Source organism: Mercenaria mercenaria, chromosome 15, assembly GCF_021730395.1.
Source record: "Mercenaria mercenaria strain notata chromosome 15, MADL_Memer_1, whole genome shotgun sequence".
Classification (NCBI taxonomy): domain Eukaryota; kingdom Metazoa; phylum Mollusca; class Bivalvia; order Venerida; family Veneridae; genus Mercenaria; species Mercenaria mercenaria.
The window spans coordinates 67,240,744-67,267,856 of NC_069375.1; the positions used below are offsets into that span (position 1 = coordinate 67,240,744).

Consider the following 27,113-nt stretch of genomic DNA (forward strand, 5'->3'; position numbering starts at 1 on the left):
GCAGTCTTTTGCGATATCTCCAAAGCTTTTGACCGTGTTTGGCATAGAGGTCTTCTCCATAAGCTCGAGTCTACAGGAATTTCTGGAAGTCTCCTGGAATGGTTCCGAGACTATCTATCAAATAGAAGTCAGAAAGTGGTTCTTCCTGGTGGCTCTTCCGACACAGTTGCTATTTCTGCTGGTGTCCCTCAAGGTTCTATTCTTGGTCCTCTTCTCTTCATCGTTTTCATCAACGACATTGTCAAGGACATTAACTCTACTATCAAACTGTTTGCTGACGACACAAGTCTATACATCATTGTTGATAATCCAACTGCAGCTGCTGATATTCTTAATTCTGATCTTCTGAAAATCACCAACTTGGCGAATGATTGGTTGGTCGATTTCAATCCAAGAAAAACAGAGACTCTTCTTATATCACGTAAACATAACAAACCTATCCATCCTCCTCTCTCTATGAATGGTTTCCAAATAAACGAAGTTGATTCCCATAAGCATCTTGGAGTTACATTTTCGAACGATGGAAGCTGGCACGAACATATAGAAAACATCAAAGAGAAGGCCTGGAAACGAATAAACGTCATGAGATCCCGAAAATTCATTTTAGATAGAAAAGCACTTGAAACTATTGATCTATCATTCATAAGGCCACTTCTGGAGTATTCGGACGTTGTGTGGAGCAATATAACCCAACAACAAGAGACAGAACTTGAGAACATTCAGTTAGAAGCCTGTCGAATTATCACCGGTGCAACAAAGCTATTCTCATTTGAAAATCTCTACACAGACTCTGGATTCGAGCTTCTTAAAACCAGAAGACAAAAACACAAACTCATTCTATTCTATAAAATGTATAATCTTCTATCTCCGGAGTATCTCTCTGCACTAGTTCCTCACACTGTTGGACAGGCCTCTGCATACAATCTTAGAAATGCCAGCAACACCAGAAACTTTCAATGTAATACTCAACTTTTTGCTAACTCTTTCCTTCCATAACTAATTGGAACCAATTACCAACAGACATTCGAAACTGTCCAACTTTGTCAACCTTCAAAAGAAGACTATTTGCTGATATACACAAACCTCCTTGTCATTACTATATTGGAGATCGCAAATATCAAATACTGCACTGTAGGCTTCGGACTCACTGTAGCTCTCTTAACGAGCACCTCTTTTCCAAAAATATTGTCAACAGTCCTCTATGCTCATGCGGTGAAGCGGAAGACACCTATCATTATTTCTTTCTTTGTCCAAAATACATCATGGAACGCACTGAACTCTTCAACAATATCAGACCACTAACAACTGTTACTTTACACACACTGCTTTATGGTGACACTTCTATTACAAACACACACAACAGCTCAATATTCACGCATATACAAAAGTACATACAAAAAAACAACAAGGAGATTCGAAACATAATTACTATGCACTGCCATACTAACCCATATATATTTACACACGGTATACAGACAAAGTTCAAATCCAAGCTAGTCTCTATAGCGACCACTCAACTCATTTCTTCTCTAATTTCCTACTTTTCGCTTCTACCTCTTTTCTTTGCCACATAGACATACACATTTTACAACAATTAATATATTGACAACCTATGACTTTAATTTTATATTATTTCCTATTTTGTTTTTGCGTTCATACGCGTAACGTGGTTATAACCTAAAAACCTATAATAAGAACGAAACAAATGTAGATGAATAAACTGCAAGCAATTTACATTATCAATCACTTTATAAGTTACCGTGATTTAACATGCTAAACGTAAATATTTAAGGAGAGAGTTTCAAATAAGCTTTCAGCTTCCTACTCCATCCTGTATGCTTTTTTGATATATATATATACATGTTGTAAATGAATTGTGATTAATAAAATATTGTTGTTTAAACCAACTATAAGTCAGCTTCACTCTTCAAATTCGGTTCGCAGCTTCTGATAGCTTTCATAATGAACAAAGTTTGCGGTTGCAATTAAGAACTAGCACTTTTTCAGCAGAGGAGGCTCAGTTCAGAGCTTCCGTTATTTTGAAGGCCAGTTCTATAGCATTTGTACTGAAAATATCTACATTCCTTGGAAAGCAATGACTCAATTCTATTGCAAAGAGTGGTAATTTCAAAGTCAACTTCCTTGACTATTTATAGCAATTGTAATAATCCCCGTTAAAATATTCATGCTAAATAGGTCAAATTACTCTGCCTGTGCTGGTCAATTTAAACACCAACGACTTATAATATATCGACATCCAATAATTCTTCAGTGTGAAAATTCTTGGAACGAGGAATTTCTTAGTTGATATTTATCCTTGTTTTAACGACATTTTATGACATATACATGTTTGGATATAACATTAAAACAGCCTTTTCCTGAATATTAAATCATAAACGTGTCGGTTTTTTAAACTAAAATTGACATTCCAGAATATGACAATTTAATATAGTCTGTGCTTTTTACGACCTAATATTTGTCATTTTCAGAATTATTGACTAAAACAGATCGTATCTGCCACTTACGACCAAAGAGTGCAAATTACATGTTACAGGCTATTTTTTTATCGAAGGTACGGGTCATAAGAAACGACCTTTCAATACAGTAAGTGGTATGCTTAATTGCTTAGATAATTTCCGCTACACAGAATCAGTTTGTGTTTGTTTGTTTGTTTGTATCGTTTAACGTCACACCGACACAATTATAGGTCATATTTGTGATATTGTATACCGGCTATAAATAGCTTCGATAAGAATACTGTAAAATCAAATAAAAATAAAATTCTTCAGATTTCCATCATGCACTCAAGATCATTGTTTCATTGGACATCGGCAAGATAAATTTCCTGTAAAAATCATTGGTATTTGAAGAATATAACCAAGACTGGTATGGTCAAATAGTGGCGCTCCAGCACGCAAACTCTTTGAAAAACGCAACATAAAATAAATTTATCTTACACTATAAAAGTCAACTTGCATTTTATCTTACTACGTTAAAATCATTGAATTTCAAACAGTAAGAAATGTTTGAAACTATGAAACCTCATAAAACAAAACTAGAATGGTGTCTACTTGCGCTCATTATTTTATAATGTTTCTCTCTGTGGAAGTACGTTATATAGGCAAATCTATGCTAAAGACAAACTCCGAAGCTCACTTACATTATATAAATATCATATGGCAGCGTGAGTGACATTGATATTGTCAATCCGAGGGCAGAATGTCACCCGAGGCGAAAGCCGAGTTGTGACATTCTGTTTCGAGGGTTGACAATATCAATGTCACACACGCTGCCATATGGTATTTATTTTATTATACCGAAAAAAGATTGTGTACATAAAACATTTTTAAAATGTTTTTAATTCATTTAATTTAATTTTCGTCTTTAGCGCGCTAATCGCCTGTGTACACATTGAATAGTGACACTGTATGTGCACAAGGAAGGTTATCATATGGCTAAAACATTGAAGCAGCTAATTGCCCTTATATGACATTTAAAATGTCAGCAAGGTCACTTTCGCTTGGTCACGTGTCAAAAAGGTTGAAAATGTTTCTGATAGTCAAGATATCTCTTTCTCGGGTAATGGGATTTTATCATTGTAGACAAAAGAGAGGTATAATAAAATAGAATAAAATAAAATATGTGAAATGATCCTTTGGAAGCATAGAAAGCAGTCAGTCAACTAATAGCAGAATCAGACTCGGTTTGATTGAGTCTGTTCCAGGGAAAAAATGTGCAACACCCCTCACGCCCCTATCACTTCCGTTATAGTAAAACTTAATGTACTCCATGATCCCACAGGACCAGAAACAGTAACAACACTAAGTCTAAGTAAATTAAGACATTTAAACAGTCGCAATAGTTAATAAAATCTATAAACAAACAACAGAACAGCAGACTCGGTTTTATTGAGTTAGTTCATATGAGGTAATGAGACGTGTAACACCCATCATGTCTCCTAACACTGGCTTAAGTGGAATTTTGTTATAGCAAAAATAAACGTACTTCATAAATCTGCTTATAAAGGTCAGAATTTTGTCTTCTAATATCCTTTCCGCATCTGTAACATAATAAAACGTATTAGCGTCTGATGGTCCTTTCACACTTCCGTAGAATCAACATTTATTACACGAAATTTATTTTGAAATCATTTTTTGAAATGTCTAGGTCTGCAGCTCTCAAATACGGAAATATCTGACGTCCGAGGCATATACTGACACTTTCAGTCTGTGTGTGAAACAACATCATAAAGGACCTTTTGAACGATTTGACGAAGTTTCAAAAATCTCCATATACCCTTGCTCCGTTACGGACCCTGTGGGATTAGTGTTTATTTAAATATGTTTTCATAGATGAAAAGCTGACATATCATGCTAAAGCCAAGGCATTTTCAAATTGTTAGAAATTGCTGAAAATTGACTCCCCAATAGCAAATAAAAAGAAGTCCATGCGTATACATTTAGACGGGGTGACCCCTGCTCGTGACCCCTGACTATTGACCAATGCAAATGCGACTTTCGTTAAGTTTAGTCTGTTGACTTTCATTTTCTTTACTTCCGGGAATAGCTGAAGGTCGAGTGACGTCGTTTTCTGTGTCGTCAAAAACATACATATGCCTGACGAGATTACATGAAAATGTGCCCGAATATGTAAAAAGCGTAGACTTACCTATGTCGATAAACTACCTGTCAAAAAAACTAGGGCTGGGACGATTTCAAAATTTTGAAACCGGTTAATCTTTTGTATGAAATCGAACCAAACCGGTTAATCGGTCGCCATATTGAAAATACTGTTTTCTTTCCTGACGACGGTATCAAGGTACTTCCAGGAGCTGATTACATTAGGAACTTACGAACTTTATCCTTTGCAAACAATGTGATAATTAATAAGTCATATATTGGTGTACTTTATTTTACACATATCACGACAGGCAAATCCGAGACTATTGACTATGTTCAATGTGTTTTAGCGGAAATATACTGCGGGTCTATTTGCTAGTCAAAGAAATGTATAAAGATAAAGTACAATTCGTGATGTTTTGCAAAATTAAAATCGGTTTCATCTAGAAATCGAATCGGATCCGATTAACCGAGTAATCGTCCCAGTCCTAAAAAAACTATACTTTTATTTTTCAAATGTGGTCTTCACAGACAGATTGGACAGAAAAAGATGAAAACATAATGTATTTCGGTCATATCAAATAGTTTTTGACATTGAAAAGTAAATATATTCGGATTGTTTAAAATTATACACATAGAATAGGTAAGAATGTCATTTGGAAAAATAGCATGAAACGGAACAAAGTAATAGCAGACTGTTTCAGTTAAACCGACCCTCTGTTTCAATTAAACCGAGCCTGCAACATTTTCATTTTTGTCGTGTTGGGCGACCTGTTTTCACTGTAAAGACGTTTTATTTGATAGAGTCTGACAATAACAGGTAATGATATATACAGCCACACAGGACGCAAAAGCCATCATCTGACAGTGCAGATTCAGGGCGATCGAAAGAGAGAAACCGAGTGAAAGAATATAGAGAGAAAACATATTAAATAAAGCCAGCACAATCTAGCTGTTTTTGAATAAGTTATCGGCCCGGTGTATAGCACTGTCTCGTTTTTTTTGACAAATGCTCAGTGCTGATACAAATAAATGCACACAAACCAATATTTGTTCCACTAAAGTCGGTTACGTTTGTATGTAAAGATGTAAAGTATCCTTGAAGGTTTGTATCGTTAAGAGTGTGTTACATTTGGAATATATTTATATGAAGTCTTCTGAGAACTATTTTAAAATTGTTTTATCAATTCTATTTCTAATGCAGTTAAATAATAGTCTATGGTAAAATAGTGAATAATCAGTTTAAATATAGCTGAAGACTAACTTGATTTACTGCAATAAGTGTATCTTTTTTTTAAAAGAGATCCCAATAAAAATTTACATTGTTGTTTATGAAACAAAACTAGCACAAGACACTCGACTACGTTAAAATTAGTTAACTGTAAATATGCTTGTTCATATGCATTAAAATTGCTTCAAATCCAGTTTGGAGTACTGCAACATGTCCTTTATATATAACGAGTACCAATACATGCCCTGCATATCCATCAATGATATTTCTAATGTCATAGCTTTTTGATTTCGTTTTGTTTATTAAATACACGTTCCGTTCCATTCTCATTTTTCTTTAATGGTAGAAAAAAACAGACTTTTTTTGTTCTAGCATAATGACATTGTAAGATTTAAATGTTTTGGACCACAACATTTAGGCACTATAGTCATTGGAGTGTTATGCCTATTCTGGAATCACTTTCCAAAATAATAATTGTTTCTCCCGGTGAAGAGTCGCCCATATCTTTTATCAATGCCCCCATAGTTAGGATTCCGCATAAAGTAATTGCGGTCCATTTGCATTGTTCCAAATCTCTTTTCAAAATCATTGCTCCTTTTTCCAAAGAAAATACGGCCATAACGTTTTCCGAACATCTTATTTCTTCTGTTTCCCATGTATATTCGTCCATACCTTTTAGAAATGTCTAAATCTTCTGGCTCGATGTCATTATAATTTTCATCTAAAATTTCACTATTTGTTGAATATGGAACACGTTTACCAAAATAGTTCTTTGACGTCGTGAATAGTGTACCGTAACGTTTATTCATTTCGCTCCTCTTTCCAAAGTAGGATCCGCGTCCCATAAATATTCGGCCAAATCGTTTGTCCATTCCTCCGCTACTATCGTCAGCAGTTTGTTCACTCCTTTTACCAAAGAATATCTTCCCGAACCGTTTTGGATTTCTGTTAACAAACAACTTTCCAAACCGTTTCTCAACAGTGTTTGTTACAGGAGATCGGTGTGCCATCGAATAAGCATCAGGATATTCCAGCTCTTCACCTGAATCCTCAAAAGTATCTATTCCGTCATAGTAATCATCATTACCATTCCTGTCTTCAGATAAAGAATCAAGTTCTTCTATTTCTTTCATCAATACTTCACAAGAATCTTGGTCGTTAACACAAGCCTCGCATAGGAGGAATGCGCTTTTGTCTGAACAGCACGTGTCTAAAGACGGAATCGCATAAAACGGAAACGAGCTACATTTCAGACAAATCTTTGATATTCTCTCGTTTTTCAAACATTGGGCCATGTCTATGTCATCCTCTTTCCCTATTAGAATCTCTGTCTCGGCGATACAGGATACAATGCACGAAAGAACAGTTATTATTTTAACAGGGAGCATTTTCAAGCGATGGTGTGCGTTGTTGCTGGAATAAACAAGAAGGTACAGTTAAGACAACATTAATGCCAAAGCAGTGACAAATAAAAACGCTCAAGGTCAAATATTTGTGCAATATGATTTGAGATCAATTTTCTGATAATCAGGAACAAAAGCGAAGGCAATGCAAAGAATTGTGAGGTTTTAAAATAAACGCAAAGTAATAAATTCCTTTAATCAAAGTATTATATAATAATGTATTTCCTGGTGCTTTAAGAAGCATTAAATTGATACTTATACCCTACTATATATCTAAATATCTCAGCATTTTCACTAATGATCACATACATTATTGATTCATATGTGACAATATATGTTTTTGGCTGCATTGATTATGCAATTCAAATTTGGACCAATATGTCAAAATTATTAATAACGTGATTTAATATTGATTTATTACAATCTAGGTTGCGGTTCTATGCTTTGATCGAGACGTCTAACTTGATTCTAGTATTTCATAAGACATATGTCCGGCTGATATCCACGGATAATATTTTGTACGTCAAAGATTGAATTTACCACCAGAAATACCTTCAATCGCTTTTTACTTAAACTGACTCAGCGACAAAGTTGACGGAACATTTTCGTGTTTTACAACAGCTTTTCCGTATCGGTATTGATTACCAAACTGTCTTGAATGGAAATAAACAACTTATAACATCTAAGTCAGTTCAACATGAGATTCATTTAACCCTTAGCCTGCTGGCGGCAAGTGATTCAGCCTTTGCGACCAGTGCAGACCAAGATCAGCCTGCACATCCGCGCAGTCTGATCATGGTCTGCACTGTTCGCTATTCAGTTAGTGATTTTTCAGTGAACACCCCTTTGAATAATAAGTGGTATGGCCCAAATTGAATGATGGACCAGTCTATTTTAGAATTTTAGCAGGGTAAGGGTTAAGCTGTAGACGAGCACATCATCTGTGAGTTATTGGAATGTTCAAGTTATATTGTTGTAATGGATAGTACATCGGAAAGAAATATGTCTTGCAGGAGACAAGTCTAATTGTTACTTACATCATTAAGAAAGTTGCAAATACGATTATTTCGTGATATCACCTATTTCATCATTTTGTGTATTATACTCACAGTTTAGAATGGATGTGTTAATCACACATATCTAGGTTGTTTCCTGTGATTACATATTTGTGCAAAATTGATTAAGTACCCTCAGTAACGTGTCGTCACCCGCGAAATAGTTTAAGAAACAATACTAAAATAGGGTCAGCACTTTCTTAATAATTATCTATAATAAATGAAATGTAACCATGCCCGTTTGCTCTTATGTTGTGCCGAGTCGGATTAACTTGAAATGTTTAAGAAGAAGATTTATTTTCTTATAAAATGGACCCGTAATTTCTGGCAAAATACTTTTTAAGAAGAAGAATTCTTTTCTTATAAAATGGACCCGTAATTTCTGACAAAACTAATTTTGGCCATTCCCATCTCTCAAGTATAAAGAAAAAAGTTGGTAAATCCCCAGATGATTATTATTAAAATTTGATAAGTTTGATAGAGTTCAATTCAAGGAAAAAGCTGCGTAAGTATTTTCCATTGGTCTTTCGGGTTATATTGTCTTTGAAGATGTATCATAAAATAAAATGTTTCTCCAGAGGGCATGTTGTCAAGAGTTTGAATAATAATGAATACACTTCATAAGGGTTAACTAATGAAAATTTGGTGTGAAATAGTTTTAAAATTGTGCAAACAGTATCTGACAAGATGCATTCCTTTTATCGTCAATGAACCAATCCTGCAATATTTTCCTTTGTGTCGCGTTAAGCGAACTGTGGAGTTTCTTTCACGAATTTAAATCGGCTATTTCAGCCAGTACGACCTATAGGCACACAAGTTCATGTTTAGTGACAACACACCATATCGGTCTTGCCTAATAAATTGAACAATCTTGGTAGACGTTCGCACAATTAGTATATCTTCCAATTTATTTAAAATCTGTTCCAGACGGGAAAACGTCACTATAACCATATAAGGAAAACCACCGTCACTCGCCTCCTGAATAGTTTTTACCAATAAGAACTACGGACTGAAAAAGCTTGTGAGATGGTCTCCCAAAGATGAAGTCTGTCAAACTATTTTCATTTTGAAATCCGTCAAATAATTGCAGACAAAAATCATATATCATTTTTATGCTTCCATGTCAAGAAGAGTTCTCAATGGAATACAATTTTCAGGATTTTTGAAATGTTCTTGGTTGATTAAACCAAGTTGGTTAAAGGGCATGCTCGTTTGACGCTTATACTTACATTCTGAGAAAAAATTCAAACGACACCAAATAGTAGAAAGAAAGAGTTATTTTACATGAAAATTGAACAGCATGTAAAACGTGTATGTTACTCTACAAAACAACTGTCAGTATACTGATACATTGAATTGCGGAAACGGACTGCATAAAGGGGCAACATTTTCGAACAGCTTAACGACTTTAAAAACTCAGCATTTTCAAAGAACTGTTACAAATCTTCGTTTTGATGCATTTGCAAAAATGTCCCAGTGTTAAAATCTAACATAACATGGTGGGACGTATTTTTCAGTAATTGTTTATCTTTATTTCTTCACAAATGACATTTTTAAAGGGGTACAACTTATTCAGAATATTTGATGTTTCATCGTACGTGAAAGTACGGCAGAACATGTAATGGTCAGGTAGATTGTTGGTAAGGATGTTGTTCGTTTATCAAATAATTCTGTGTTTCTTTGTTTCGATGATATACTCCTAAACCTTAAGCTTTTCTTTATGGACTGTGAAGGATCAAATTTAACTGCACTGTACTTCTGAATCAATACTTGAATACGATACGGTACACCCGATTATTTGTATGTCCCTGTTTCCGCTGAAGAAAAATGTTGGTTAAACATTAATCTTCCACACTTAATATATGTTTTTTTACTTGTTGATATAGATATTTCATTCTGGAAAACAAAATCTTAATCTGAATAGCTTTTGCAGACTGGAGCCTTTAAAATAAAAGGAAGCGAGGGTTCATTTTTCAAATTGAACGTCCTGTTTTTCTCTGTATTAGTATATCGTTATTGACAATGTAAGAGATTCAACACTGACCCGTCTTTGCCACTGAAAAGCAACGTGAGGTTTGCTGAAATAGTTAAACTTATATAACATATAAAATTTGACTTTTAAAATTAACTTTTATCTGGAGCTGTAAAGGGATTGGAAACTCTCATTTTACTTAAAGAGTATTTCATAACGTTATGCAGCAAAAAATAAAATAAAATGGAACTTAATGTTGTATGCGTCTTTATAACGTCACAGCAGGTCTGACGTCATGTCTGTTTACGCTTGTCTGTTTCCCGCGCTGAGATTAAAAATAGGTGCAAAATACAAATCTCAAGGTAATTGAGCATAAAATAAAAAGAAAATTTGTTTGTTTTCGTGAATATGGAATATATCTCACCTCAAAGTGAAAAAAGTTTCACATTTTCATTCGCGCTACGCGCTCGTAAAAATATTTGAAATTTTCTCACTTCTCAGTGAGATATATTCCATATTCACTCAAAACAAACAAATATCCTCTATATATTACTCTACAAAACAACTGTCAGTATACTGATACATTGAATTGCGGAAACGGACTGCTTAAAGGGGCAACATTTCCGAACAGCTTAACGCATTTAAAAACTCAGCATTTTCAAAGAACTGTTACAAATCTTCGTTTTGATGCTTTTTCAAAAATGTCCCAGTGTTAAAATCTAACATAACATGGTGGGACGTATTTTTCAGTAATTGTTTATCTTTATTTCTTCACAAATGACATTTTTAAAGGGGTACAACTTATTCAGAATATTTGATGTATCATCGTACGGGAAAGTACGGCAGAACACGTAATGGTCAGATAGATTGTTGGTAAGGATGTTGTTCGTTTATCAAATATTTCTGTGTTTCTTTGTTTTGATGATATACTCCTAAACTTTAAGCTTTTCTTTATGGACTGTACTTCTGAATCAATACTTGAATACGATACGGTACACCCTATTGTTTATATGTCCTTGTTTCCGCTGAAGAAAAATGTTGGTTTAACATTAATCTTCCACACTTAATATATGTTTGTTTTTTTTTTTTTAATTCTGGAAAACAAAATCTTATCCGAATAGTTCTTGCAGGCTGGAATCTTTAAAATAAAAGGAAGCGAGGGTTCATTTTTCGAACTGAAGGTCCTGTTTTTTCTTTGTATTAGTATATCGTTATTGACAATGTAAGGTATTAAACACTGACCCGTCTGTGCCACGGAAAAGCAACGTAAGGGTTGCCGAAAGAGATGAACTTATATAACATATAAAATTTGATTTTGATTTTCGTCTGGAGCTGTAAATGGATTTGAAAGTACATTGTATGTATAGAAGGAAAATCTAAGACGACATTTGTGTAAGGTAATACTGCTGATTAACTGCCTCGACGGGAAGACGCAGTGTCATATAAATGTTCAGTCAACGCAGCTTATAATATTTTATTCCAGTGTTTTTTTAAAGAGATTAATATAAGGGCGAATAATCCTATCAGTAGCACAGTTAATAGAAATTATTTATATTTTCATAAGCGGTAATAGAAATCAAAACTGTTACGTCTTCAGTCCTAAAAACTTAAAACATTACCTATTTGAATCCTTAAAAATATTTAGTGTCTATTTTGTACGTGTATTGAATCAAGTTTGAAATACATCTTCTTTCAAAGACAAATGAAATGACACTCACAACGTCAAGTAAATAAAGTATCTATAATATTATATATTGTATAGAAATCTCTTACTGCATTTTACCCCGTTTGCAATAAAATGTAATATATTTACTTAATATTAAAACATAAAATTTTACATACCGTTATCAATTTCCAAAATATATTTCAATGAGCAAAGATTAAGTCATGGAACTAAATTATTCTTTGGCTTGAAAAGCGTCTTTATATATTCTCCGCGAGAGTGCATCGATCTCCAATATTGCCGCTTCCGGTTTTACCCCGCGTATATCGAGCACATTATATATAAAATTCCTTGGTTTATGCTCGGGATATTTGTACTCCTTTCAACAATATTTATCGGACAGTTCGTCGCACAATAGCGCTTAAATTATTTTCAATGATCGAACAATAGAAGTGAATTTCTGGCAATAAATGCATTGTTATAACTAATGGCCTAAAACAATTGGACACAATATGACTCGGATTGTGGTTTATTTACTTGTTATTGTTTGTATTTTTAAGTCATTTTTCAAACAATAGTTTGTGACATGTGTTTTATTGAATTCCATTAACTCATGAACTGTATTGTACTTTCCATTCGTTTCACCTATTCAGTATAAAATGATTTATATTACTTGTAAAGTTCACAGAAATTCTACTGAATTCTTTAAAGTTTAAAATATTTTAAATCTAAATTTAAAAAACGGCAGTGCGTAGACCAAGTGGATGAAATGCGTTCGATGAAATTCTAGTTTTCATTTGTTAAAACAAAAGTCAATGTGGTACTGAAAAGTAGACCTTGTTATTTTGACGTTTTATATACATAAAAGTTGTATGTTGTAACAAGCTTTATTTTCCCGCCTCCGTGCCATACAAGTATGTTATTCGATGTATTAAGGACTTTTTGATAGGTTTAAGCCATCTTGTTAGAATATGGTTCTACGGTGACACTGTCAAAATGTTGTAGTCCAATAAGTTTCTAGCTTTGATAATCCACCCCCCCCCCCGCCCTCCCACTTCTTTTCCCATCTCAACCTTACGGTAAGAACAAAAATTTGTGTAAAGAACTAACTATTGTCTTAGTTTTGAAGAAGTACGAAGGAGCGAATGCCAAATGGATAGCTTTGCCATGAGTCCAGTATAGATAAATGGGTAAGTTTTAATGGTTTAAAGATATATGTTCCATAATCTGAAATTGTTTTTTAAAAAAAAGAAGCACAGAGATAATGAGTGATATTTAGAATATGTTCTTTCACATTTGTCTGTCTATAATTTTTGCCATTAAGCGTTCATTTTACGTGCCTGTCGTACACGATTTTTATGCTTCTTTTATCATGTTTATTGCAAATGGCACGATAACGTTCTGTATGTCAAGAAAAAGGAAAATTATTGATTACTTAAATCGCTTTAAAAATACTGGCTGACACCTGGTTGAAAAATATGTGGTACTGAATCCAAAATCTAGATTCTGGAAATATTATAATATCAATGACTTGCTAAACATTATTTACCAATTTTAGCTTATATGTTTAAACTCAGTTAGAATGATTGATTTTGCTGCTTTTCCTTGTATTGGTCAGGTCCTCGTGCATTGGCTTTTTTTTTCAGAACGATATACTCTATACTCTCACAATCGGCGAGACAACTTAAATCTCGATTAGGTATATCCTGCGCATAAGCAGTACATTATATATAGAATCCTTATGGCTTTGATCTTGATATCTAATTTCCTTTTAACAATATCTACTGCAAGTCCTAGCGCTCAATAACATTTGAATTAGTTTTACTACTGGAACATGAGTTTTAATTATGTCTGACAGTAAATATTGCTTTTACAATCAAAGGCTGAGACTATATGGACTCAATAATATATCATTATGTATGGATTCAGGTTTTCGCTTTTGTTTGTACTTCTCAGACATATTTTTCAAAATTATTGTTCATTGTCAAAATATTATTTATTTTATGTACTTCCGTATTAGATTATACTAATTTATTTTTAGCTCTATTGTTATGAAAGCTTCTTTGAACCACTCTCGATTCCGCTTGCTTGAAAAACAAGTATTGGTTGCATATGAGATGGCGTGGTCATTTCCATAATGGGCCAAGAACCCTCTGGTCTATTGTTTTGACAAAATGATAAAAACAGCAGTATATGAAATAATATGTTTTTGATATTGTGAATTAATTAATTTATGTTTAAACCTTCAACAGCAAGAGAGTACGTTTATACTACAAAATCACTCTATAAAGATAATGATTTTTCATCAATGCTTGAGCATTTAATATCAAAAGAACGCACAAGAAATATCACTATGACGCTAATTCCTTTCACTGTTAGGTGCTTCAAGCACGTAATGTGGATTTGCAATGCCATGAATATTGATAAGGCATTGAAGGATATTGTACAAATAATCAGAGTCATGCTTCCAATTCACTCTGTTCATATTAACAATTAAGCATTATATTTTATTGAATACGGTTTAAAGCTTTTAAAGTGATGTTGTATCAGAAAACAACTTCTAACTGATTTATAAGTAGAAGTTCAGTTTTAAGCTGGCATCCCCTCGCCCTTTACTATAATTAAGTTATCGTGTCCACCTTAATTTTGGCTGCCGGAATCCTAGAGCGGCGCCCGATTGTTGTTTTTTCCTACTTATATGTGTGCGTTTGTGTGCTTGCGCGTCTGTTTGTCTTGGGCGGTGCCATACTGTGTTGTTATAACTTACTTGTCTGTTTATCTTTGCAGTTAGTTTTGTGTGGGTGTGTGTGTTTGTCTTTGGTACATGAATGTCTGCGCTACTGTGGTTTACGTTGTAGTATAACTGTGATTAAGGAACATAGCATTCCCTTTGTATATTCATCCTTGTTCTACTTTCCCCTTTTCCGGTCCCATTGATAATTTGGTACTTACAGGTACTTACATACTAAAACTTTGCTTTCAAAGTTTTCATATTTCAGTGGAAAATAGTGACATCTTGAATGAAATTGATGTTACCATGGAAACGAAACACGTGACCTATACATCAAAATGTAAATTTCTGAGGCGGTGACGCTGGTCTTTTCGAGGAACACAGCTTCAGCTTTTCATCGGTATTTCAACAATATACATGAGAATATAAATTGCAATCCATACAAAAGTCAGTTGAGGTGTACTGCTGTAAGAATGTTGAGCTTTGATATTTGTTTACATAAATGCTAATGAAACGAACATATTACTTACTTTATAAATTAAATGTTTGGAAGCTACATTAAAAAAGAAGAATAAATTTGTTTATTTTTTTTTCCTAAGAAATTACAATCAAAAGCAAATAAGATATTTTAAACATCTCTATTTCTTGATTACTTTAAATGTGAAAATAAATAATACACCAGCTAAAGTGTTTGATATGCTGCTAATATTCCATTGTGGTCATAAAGAGAATGGCATTGAGACCGTCGAAAAGAAAACCGTTATTATACATAATTGTTTAAATAATGACAGAAAACGCGCTAGCATGGAAAGACGAGCCCGCGAAATATTTATTTCAAGCTTATGTTAGAAAGCTAACGCACATACTTATAAAATACAATACCAATTACGCAAACTCCTAAGGATAACAGTGAAATCGAAATACACTGAATCTGATAGGTGTTAAATATTTGGATTTTCCTTCTTCTTTTAATATAATGTACCTGTGGATGGTTATGTACTTCAAATCTGAATATTAGTTGTACTTGAAGGGTCAGAAGAGATGAACGAACTTGAGATTGCAGCAGCTCAATATTAATACTAAATCCTTAACACCAATAAGCTACTCGAAAAAATGTATGTGCAAATAACATGGCCTAAATGTTATCCTTATTATTTTACATGAACACTGGTACCGCTGTTAACACTAGGTTTTTTTATGAAAAGTCTCTTTGGGGGGAGGGGGGGGGGGAGGTCACATTCTATTATTTTTTCATTTGGCATCTGAATTCATCACAAAACTTCTACATTGCTTTAAAATTGATTTTGATTCAATGAATGCAAGATACGTAACTATGTTTCTCAGTTTCAAGTGTCTATTCTATTGTTCAGATGAGTTTTTCTTTATTTCTAGTATTCCTTATTCTTTCACTTTTCACATATAATCAATACAATTCATAACATATATTTTTTTCTTATTTATATCTCGGCACATTGTCCTAACGTCAGTTTAGTACAATCCTGGGTGATGTTTGTAAATTACAATACCCTTTAATCAGTGTTTCTTTTAATTAGAATAGTGTAGTACTGATCAATTTTTCAAGGGGACCGTCTCAACATAATTTGATTATATTATGCGTGGTAGGAAATATAGTTTATACCGGCAATAGGGTTTGGGTTATTATATCATCACTATGACGTAGGTGATATATAAATTTGGATGTGCCTGTTTTTAGCTCGACTTTCCGAAGAAAATGTAGAGCTATTGCACTCGCTCCGGCGTCGGCGTCGGCGTCGGCGTCGCCGTTGGTTAAAGTTTTTGATAAAGTCAAATATCTCTGTTACTGTCAAAGCTATTGACTTGAAACTTAAAAACTTATTTACTATCAACGTCTACACCAGGAGAAATAATCCCTATAACTCTGATTTGAATTTTAACAGAATTATGCCCCTTTTTAACTTAGAAGTTTAGGTTAAAGGTCTTGATAAAGTCAAATATCTCTGTTACTATCAAAGCTATTGACTTGAAACTTAAAATGGTTATTTACTATCTAAGTCTACACCAGGAAAACTATCCTCATAACTTTTATTTGAGTTTTGACAGAATTACGTCCCTTGTTAACTTAGAATTTTTGGTTAAAGTGTTTGATAAAGTCAAATATTAGAGGATGGGAGCAAAATTTAAAGACTTTTGCTGTTGAAGCCCTAAGGAGAAAAGGACAACAAAAGGAAGAAATTCACCGAAAAACTCTAAATCCACTAAAAATTATTACCAGGTACAGATATGTCAAAACACACCTTAACTTTGCAGGTACCATCCATGTTCTACCAACGAAATTTGGTCTCGGTTTTTACCTACGGCCAATAATAAAAAAGTTACAAAATAACCTATTTATAGTAACATAAAAGTGAAGTAATTCAATAACAAATATTGTAAGTGAACAAAAATGGAATCTGCCAAATAAAAACAAGAGCACCGCAATGCAAAGCAACATATAAACACAAAACAAAGTCATGTGACCTTTAACCTCTAAGGGTGACCTTTACCTTGAAGCGAGCCATGTGCTCTGTACGTAGTCTCAATGTGGTGAACATTTCTGCTAAGTTTTTTTTTAAATCCTTCAAGCAGTTCAAGAGTTACACATCGCACTCGAAACAAAGTTATATGACCTTTGACCCCTAAGTGTGACATTGATCTTGTAGCCAGCCATCCAAAACATGCGCTCTGATGGACATTTGTGCAATGTTTCTGTAAAATCCTTCCAACAGATCAAGAGTTACAGAGCGGACACGAAACAAAGTCAAATGACCTCGACCCCCAAGTGTAACCTTTACCTTAAAGCGAGCCACCTGATACAGGCGCTCAGCACGTCGTCTTGATGTGGAGAACATTTGTATTAAGTTTGTTTAAAATCCTTCAAGGGGTTCACGAGTTACAGAGCGGAGTCGACACGAAATTGCTAACGGACAGACGGACACACAGACAGACAGACGGTCAGATGAACACCTGGGGTATCCCAAAATACGTTCCTTCGGGCGTATAATAACAACAAAGGAATGGAGACGCAAGATATTACGTTTTCTTTAGTTTTCACAATGTTTTACCTGCTGACCTACATTTTGATCCCAGCTGACCCAGTTTAGACTTTTTTTCAATTAGGACGACGACGACGGTGGACTACGGATACATTGCGATCAGATTAGCTCATCTTTTCAACTTTGTCGCAGATGCGCAACTTTTTTATAATATTGAAGAGCATTTCAGGAAAGTGTTATGACGCTAGATCAAATACTTTTTGCGATATGCATAACAAAACATTTCTCTGGCGAACAGACGGACGGACAGACAAATCCAAATCTTATCCTGTGCGGTGACATAATAAGCCAGACCTTACCATCATTATAGGAATGATTTCCTACCACACATAAACTAAAATTTTCATATTGAGACGGTCCCCTTGAAAAATAGATCGTCTTAGGTGATCACAGTCCACGTAGACTTAATTCGCAAATGTCTATTAAAAGGTTCCTTTCGCTGTTCATTACAATCTTATTTTGGGTCACCCAAACAATTTATTATAATTATGATTCCAAGGTCTTTCAAAAATCGTATAATCTATCTGCAAATTTCTTCACATTGAACTTTGCTAACGGCATAATGTCATAAATCAAGGTGGTGTTTTGTCACGAAATTAACGTGACATTTAATAATGAACTTAAATTACACGCCTATTCATTAACCATGCGCCACTATAGAGCTCAGATACTCATGATTTCCTTTCATAAGAAGCAATAAAATCTAGGGCAAAGTATGTATGAACGGAACTGGAATTACTGTAGTACTGAATGGTCGGGGGATTTCGATGTATTTGACCGACTATAATATCTAGGTTTTATTCTTAGTAGGATAGTTGTATCTTCTTTATCTCCCATGTATACAAACATACATAATTCATAATAAAGACATATCCCCCATGTCTCTTGATTAGCATTTTGTCCTTCTCCATATTGCGTTGCGAGATACTTTGGATAAGAAGAACAATTTGTGACTCTACAGATTATACATCTTTTTTATTTATGTACTTGGGATTACGATTCACGACAGGTTTTATCATTAACGCATTATCTCGCAACTCTGGTCCATCATTGATTAACGACATTTTACAGCTGCATATTAAGGAAACTTTGCTGGCACACTTCCGTGCATCAATAGCACTAAGTATACTTCGAGAGAACAAATTTCAGCTAACTTGCAGTATTAGCAAATAAATGAACAACGTTTTAAGTTATATCCGGTAGTTGCATTTATATACTCAAAGAAAAATTAATTATTCAATGCCAATGCATTCCTGATCCAAATGCAGAAATGATTTAGATGGAACTGATAGACATGGTTGTGTAAGGTAGTTCCTGTTTCGTACAAACAGTAACCAATTAATGTCTTTAAATGAGCCGAGCCATGAGAAAACCAACATAGTGCGTTTGCGACCAGCATGGATCCAGACTAGCCAGCGCATCCGCGAAGTCAGTTCAGGATTCATGCTGTTCGCTTTCAAACCCTATTGCAATTAGAGAAACCGTCAGCGAACAGCATGGATCCTGACCAGACTGCGCGGATGCGCAGGCTGGTCTGGATCCATGCCGATCGCAAATACACTATGTTGGTTTTCGCATGGCACGGCTCAAATATTTTCCACTATGATATATTTATTATATGATATACATATGAGACAGTTAGAGCAAAGGCAACGTAATATGCTGTACATGGTTGGTTAATTTGAAACATAGCCCCATATGCCTTACGAACTTGGTTCATTTGATAAATAGCTCTATAAAACTGTACGAACTTGGTTCATTTGATAAATAGCTCTATAAAACTGTACGAACTTGGTTTATTTGATAAATAGCTCCATGTGCTGTACGAACTTGGTTCATTTGATAAATAGCTCTATAAAACTGGACGAACTTGATTCATTTGATAAACAGCTCAATGTGCTGTAAGAACTTGGTTCATTTGATAAACAGCTCTATAAAACTGTCCGAACTTGCTTCATTTGATATTTAGCTCTATAAAACTGTACGAACTTGGTTCATTTGATAAATAGCTCAATGTGCTGTACGAACTTGTTTCATTTGAAAAATAGCTCTAAAAAACTGTACGAACTTGGTTAATTGAATTAATAACTCAATATGCTCTACGAACTTGGTTAAGGACTTCGGACACTATCATATGCTTCTAGCCAGATTTTGAAGGCAAAATTCCCATTAAGTATTTAAACAATATCCAAATCATTTCGAGTCAATGATAAACCAATGTGTTAGTTAACTTATTACAGCAGAAACTGGTTTGTACCTGTTCCTATCAAGATGTTTTTCTTATTTTATCTAGGCCAGGGTATATCTTCTTGGAAAAATAAAATGTTTAATTTCCGTAAAAATATAATGTCATCAGTTTACGGAAGTTTTAAATATATGAATTCCAGTCGAATAAAGTGACAAAATCATTTTATTTCAGGAAAAAATAACATTTTAAGATTAAAATCATGTAAATAAATAAAAAATAAAACGATATTTTTGCAAACAACCTGTACTTGATTTATCTATACACTGTTCGTAATGTAAACTTATTGATGCATTACATGTGTGAATAGGTATACATGTATAAGTGACCGGTCAGTTTTATTACAGTGGTTCAGGTAGTTATTTAAGTACATGTACATGTCTGTATAGTTCTGGTATAAGTGATGGCAGATAGTTCTGTTCTGAATAACATTAATACTAAGAAAAAACAGTCATTTTATCAAGGCCGTAGGGTTGATTCTTGTTTGGGATAAGTACCAGTGGCACAGATAACATTTGAGCCGCGCCATGAGAAAACCAACAGAAGGCATATATAAATACTGCTAGACACAAGGTCCAGCCGAGTTTCAGGTGGATTTTTTATGCAGCGACCTGGATACATTTTTATTACATGTTTAAGCCAATGAGCCATGCCATGAGAAAACCAACACAGTGCAATTGCGACCAGCATGGATCCACCAGCCTGCGCATCTGCGCAGACTAGTCAGGATCTATGCTGTTCGCTAATGGTTGGTCTAATCGGATAATTCCGATTAGACCAACCATAAGCGAACAGCATGGATCCTGACCAGACTGCGCAGTTGCACAGGCTAGTCTGGAACCATGCTGGTCGCAAAGGCACTATGTTGGTTTTCTAATGGCACGGCTCATTTGGCTCAAACATATAATAAAAATGTATCAAGGTCGCTTTATAAAAATCCACCTGAAATTCGGCTGGATTTTTTAGTTCGTTTTCGCGTCTAGCCGTATTTATATATGACATCTGCATGGAAAGCGACTTGACACATCACTTCCGTGGCATCACACTAAATGTGAAACCGTCACTGATATGACCTGCCATGAAGCTACTGTTCTTGACCTATGCATCACAGGTATATCAATCAGAAATGAAAAATATATAAGAAATACAAAAAAAAAATGGAAAACAAACTACATCCTCATCGCTAGTGGCGTGCGCGTCGTGAGTGGGGTGGGGTGGGTGGGGTTTGATGCAAATGATTACATGGTGTGTTGCAAGTATGTTAAAGCACATATTTGTCAATCTACTGCAACAAACAACCAGGATAAGCCAGTAAAAATTTAACCCGACGAATAATAATGAATTCGCAGTATTTGCTTCTTTCACTACTTTACATGAATAAAATGCCTATGTGTACCCTTTCAAACATTTGTAAAGTATTTGAGTTACAAACAGATGTAAAAATATGTGACTATCAATTTATTAAAAGTGAATATAAAAGTATTGGTTATTTTACATTTGGGAACACCCTGTAGTTATATTTTTTGTTTAAAAGTACTGTTCCACCCCTTGCATCAACACAATAGTCACAGAAAATGTGTATAATTAATATCTACATATGCTGGCCAAATATGGTTTTGATGCACGGGTAGGAACAATGTTGTATAAAGAAAAACACTTGTTATATCTATATAACATGGTACGTAATTCTATTTAGAACAAAAATCACTGTTCTATTAAACAAATATTGAAAATCTGACTTTAAGAAATAATCGCAAATATGTATTTTGATGGCATATGTAAATAAATACTTATTTCTTAGTAGTTTATCTTTCACTCTTGGAGTAGGCAAATTCATATAGAAAGTGTCCGAAGTCCTTTGATAGATAGCTCTATAAACTGTACGAACTTGGTTAATTGAATAAGTAGCTCAATATGCTGTACGAAGTTGGTTAATTTGATATATAGCTCGATATGTTGCACGAACGTGGTACGAACTTGGTTAATTGGATATTAATTAGCTCAATATGCTGTACGAACTTGGTTAATTTGATAGATAGCGCGATATGTTGCACAAACATGGTGCGAACTTGGTTAATTGGATAAGTAGCTCAATATGCTGTACGAACTTGGTTAATTTGATAAAGATCTCAAAATGATGTACGAACTTGATTAATTTGATTAATAGCTCAGTATGCTGCAGGAACGTGATACGACTTGGTTAATATGAAAGATTGCTCAGTATGCTGTACGATCTTGGTTAAGCTGATAACAGATCAATATGTTGTACGAACTTGGTTAATTTAATAATTAGCTCTATAGCTGGAACTTGAAGTGGAATAAATACCTTGTTTTTCAACAATCTCGAGTAATAGAGAATAAGATACATATAAGGTATTACAGTCATTTCAAAATGCAGATCTAACATGGTATTTAAAGTTTCTAAGGAAACCCAAGCATATTTTGACGCTAACAAAAATAATTATACGGAAAATACCAAAACGAAACAGATATTAATTTTTTACATTCTTGCTTGTTTTTTTAAGCTTTGATAGAGAACATTTAACTTGACACTTGTATTTTATTTGAAGACTGTCTTACATAATGACATCCGATGGAGATTGTCTGTAAGACAAAAAATTTGATGATGCTATCGGTAGACTGATTTAATGAAACACCCATTATAAAAGTAAATTACCTTTTATTTTAACTTCTACCTAGATCAATTGGACTAAATTTTTGCGTCATACAGATACGAGATACAGGTTTTCCTGTTCAATTACGAGTACGGAATGCATCTTGAAATCAAGTAATGCAAATAATGACTTAGAGCATACACCTCCTCATTTCGACTTGAGCAGTTGTCAAACAAATTATCTGTAAGTAGTTGACATTTCATGTTTCATGTCAGTAATGGATATTATGCACAAATAGAAATATAATTCCACTAAGGAGAGAAGTCTTAATGTATAGACTGTTGCAAATACGATTCACTCGTGACGTTACTTATACTACCGATGAGAAAGATGACACTTACAGTATTAAATGTATGTGTTAATGACACAAGCCTTGGTTTTTTCCTATAAAATAAAAGTGTTCTAGATACAAGTAGATTTGTTATCAAAAACACATAAACTAGTTTTGTCTTTAAATCCTCACTTTTATCCGATTATAAATGAATACAATGTTACTGTAAACAAATATCAATACCCTCATACAAAAGGATAAATGTTATTTTGTTACTGATAATAATCTTTATCAAAATGAGCACCATGACATTTGATTGGTTACCTACCTTTCACAGCTCAGACAGACAGAAATGTTGATAGAGAGTCATTCAAGAAACATATCTGCAAAAGTAGTTTTTAAAACTGGCCTGCGGATTTAGAGGAGAACAAAGATCCATATGGAGAAAACTTTTCCCACCTCCCGGTAGCCACGTTCTTTTTCAAATCAGTATAGCTGAAACAGCTTTAGCCGAGGGACATATTAAAAACATTTCTGCGAAATAATTCCGAAATCTGCTAGCGGTTAAGAAGAAGATAACGTTTGAAGTTTCGTCTTTTTTGACATGTGCGGACTTGTGTTTTTAACGAAACGGATAAAATATAAAAAACAGAATTGATGAGCGTTCAACAAAGGAATGTTCAAGTGATATAATACTTATATTGGACCAGCGGTTTAGGAGAAGAATGTAATGTCAATATGAGACCAGCGGTTTAGGAAAAAAATAAAATATAGGACTAGCAGTTTAGGAAAATCTATAATGTCACTATAGGACCAGCGGTTTAGGAAACAATTTTACTGTCACTATAGAACCAAAGGTTTAGGAAAAATATATGATCTCAATATAGGACTAGCGGTTTAGGAGAAATTATAATGTCAAAATACGACCAGCGGTTTAGGAAAAGTTTATAATGTCACTATTCGACCAGTAGTTTAGGAAAAAGTTATGATCTCAATATAGGACTAGCGGTTTAGAAGAATATTATAAAGTTAATATAGGACTAGCGGTTTATGAAAAGGTTATAATGTCAATAAAAGACTAGCGGTTTAGTAGAAGATATCGTTTGAACAGAAATGTCTGATAAGAGATTATCAGAATCCACAAAATATACGTACAGAGATGTATGTGGATGTGACTTTAATAGATTAAATTTATGCAAACCCATTGATCATTTCTGTGAATTACTTTAATCGATTGGACTAGCTGTTAGAAGAAAGATGGAGTTTGGAAATACTATTACATTATGAAATACTTTTTTAGCGGCATGTGTTTTTGGTGTGCGAGTGTTATCCGTGTCTGCCTTTGGGGAGGCTGCGTTTTTGGAACTTGGCTTTCCCTGCGGATATTTTTCCTTGTTTTTAATGAGTCGGAAGAAATTGAACTTTCAATATAAGGATATACACATGAAAATGTTACGTAAATTAATCTTCAAATGGAACAAGCCGTCTCCGGCAAGAAGCTTAAACTACATACGTATCAGAAAAATGAAAACATAGGTGTGGGACCTCCAAAGAACTATCTTTATGTAATTATTTAAAATCTAGGCAGCAGTTCCTGACTCTGTATATGACCATGCACAACATCAGTCATGTATTTAACGAATCTAAGTAATTAATATATCTCCTAATTTGTTTTCTAGCCTGCAGTTCCAGGCAAGAAACCTTTGAAGCGTTTCAGGAAACCAACATCGCCCCTACCACTAATGTATTTTACCAGTATAGTCGACAGCTGAAAATATTCCAAAGGACATTTTTGTCAGTTGTATTTAAAATCCGACAAAGTAATTTCAACAAAATATTGTATAGGTTTTCTTTTCTCAATAGAATATTACTCTCTCATAGAATATTTGAAAGGCTTTAGTTGAAATTGACCTGAATATTCCAGCTTACAATATTGATAAGAAATGTCCGTGCTCAATAATGCTAAGAACCATTTTCACCATCAAAACAATAATAGTGTATTATATAGCAGAAAGTTATTAAACTGCAAGTAAAGGTTGCAAACTTTACTTTCAGAATACGTAAGACGGATGGTGGTTTAGATTTTCATTATTTGTTTTTAAATTTTAGTTATTGTTCAAATTATTGCATGCGTTCCTTCCTTTGTTTAATGTCACACCGTCATCGATCATTTTACAGTTTTATTTCCGTATTCAGTACAAACTATATTTTAGTTAATGATATAAAAAATGTTCGAAATTAAAGGTAAAGTATTCTAAATGGAACTTCCAAAGGATGAAATTTAACTACCCTGTACTTCTGAATCAATACTTGAATACGATACGGTACACCCTATTGTTTATATGTCATTGTTTCCGCTGAAGAAAAATATTGGTTTAACATCTTCAACACTTAATATATGTTGTTTTTTTTTATTCTGGGAAACAAAATCTTAATCCGAATAGTTCTTGCAGGCTGGAACCTTTAAAACAAAAGGAAGCGATGGTTCATTTTTCGAACTGAAGGTCCTGTGTTTTCTTTGTATTAGTATGTCGTTATTGACAATGCAAGATATTAAACACTGACCCTACTGTGCCACGGAAAAGCAACGTAAGGGTTGCCGAAAGAGATGAACTTATATAACATATAAAATTTGATTTTGATTTTCGTCTGGAGCTGTAAATGGATTTGAAAGTACATTGTATGTATAGAAGGAAAATCTAAGACGACATTTGTGTAAGGTAATACTGCTGATTAACTGCCTCTACGAGAAGACGCAGTGTGATATCAAATTTCAGTCATCCAGCTTATAATATTTTATGCCAGTGTTATTTGAAAGAGATTAAATAAATGGACGAATAATCCTATCAGTAGCACAGATAATGAAAATTATTTATATTTTCATTAGCATTGAGAGTAATTTTAATTGTTGCGTCTTAAGTCTTAATTATAAAAACTTTTAACGTTACCTATTTGAATCATAAAAAAAAAAACAACAACAAATTTTAGTGTCTATTTTTTACGGGTATTGAATCAAGTCTGAGTTACATCTACATTCAAAGACAAATGATAAGATACTCACAACGTCCAGTAAATAAAGTATCTATTATATACTGTATAGAAATCACTTACTGCATTTTACCCCGGTTGCAATAAAATGAAATATATTAAATAAATATCAAAACATAAAATTTTACATACCTTTATCAATTCTCAGAGTATATTTCAAAGAACAAAGATTAAATCATGAAACTAAATTATACTTCGGCTTGAAAAGCGTCTTTATATATTCCGCGAGAATGCATCGATCTCCAATATTGCCGCTTCCGGTTTTACCCCGCGTATAACGAGCACATTACATATCAAATTCCTTGCTTTATGCTCGTGATATTTGTATTTCTTTTATCAGTATTTATCGGACAGTTCGTCGCACAATAGCGCAAAAATTATTTTCAATGGTTGAACAATAGTAGTGAATTTCTGGCAATAAATTTATTGTTATAACTAATGGCCTAAAACAATTGAAAACAATATGACCCGGATTGTGGTTTATTTACTTGTTATGGTTTGTATTTTTAAGTCATTTTTCAAACAATAGTTTATGACATTTGTTTTATTGAATTCCATTAACAAATGAACTGTATTGTACTTTCCATTCGTTTCACCTATTCAGTATCAAATGATTTATATTACTTGTAAAGTTCACAGAAATTCTACTGAATTCTTTAAAGTTTAAAATATTTTAAATCTTAATTTAAAAAGCGGCAGTGCGTAGACCAAGTGGATAAACTGCGTTCTAGGAAATTCTGGTTTCATTTGTTAAAACAAAAGTCAATGTGGTACTGAAAAGTAGACCTTGTTATTTTGACGTTTTATCTACATAAAAGTTGTATGTTGTAACACGCTTTATTTTCACGCCTCCGTGCCATACAAATATGTTATTCGATGTATTAAGGACTTTTTGATAGGTTTAAAGCCATCTTGTTAGAATATGGTTCTACGGTGACACTGTCAACATGTTGTATTCCAATAAGTTTCTAGCTTAGATACCCCCCCCCCTCCTCACCACCATCCACCACCACCACCCCTTTCCCCATCTCAGCCTCACGGTAAGAACAAAAATTTGTGTAAAGAACTAACTGTTGTTAGTAAGAAGTACGAAGTAGCGAATGCCATTTGGATAGCTTTGCCGTGA

At 34.0% G+C, this 27,113-nt stretch overlaps 1 protein-coding gene across 2 annotated transcripts; it reads right to left on the bottom strand.

Moving 5' to 3' along the window:
• Nucleotides 1-3,891: 3,891 nt before the first annotated feature.
• Nucleotides 3,892-26,253, bottom strand: LOC123557147 (uncharacterized). 2 transcript variants are annotated; one of them, XM_045348442.2, is made up of 2 exons: nucleotides 26,120-26,253; nucleotides 3,892-7,263 (listed from the first exon to the last, which is right to left on the bottom strand). In XM_045348442.2, exon 2 carries the CDS (start codon nucleotides 7,236-7,238, stop codon nucleotides 6,306-6,308), a length of 933 nt encoding a protein of 310 aa, XP_045204377.1. In that variant the 5' UTR covers nucleotides 7,239-7,263; nucleotides 26,120-26,253; the 3' UTR covers nucleotides 3,892-6,305. The 2 variants fall into 2 exon arrangements, with proteins under 2 accessions (XP_045204377.1, XP_045204385.1); XM_045348450.2 differs by lacking the exon at nucleotides 26,120-26,253 and adding an exon at nucleotides 12,123-12,261.
• Nucleotides 26,254-27,113: the final 860 nt, after the last annotated feature.

Bases quoted from the DNA above. Each gene is read 5' to 3' on its own strand.
- LOC123557147 (XM_045348442.2), bottom strand. From the start codon at position 7,238: ATGCTCCCTGTTAAAATAATAACTGTTCTTTCGTGCATTGTATCCTGT.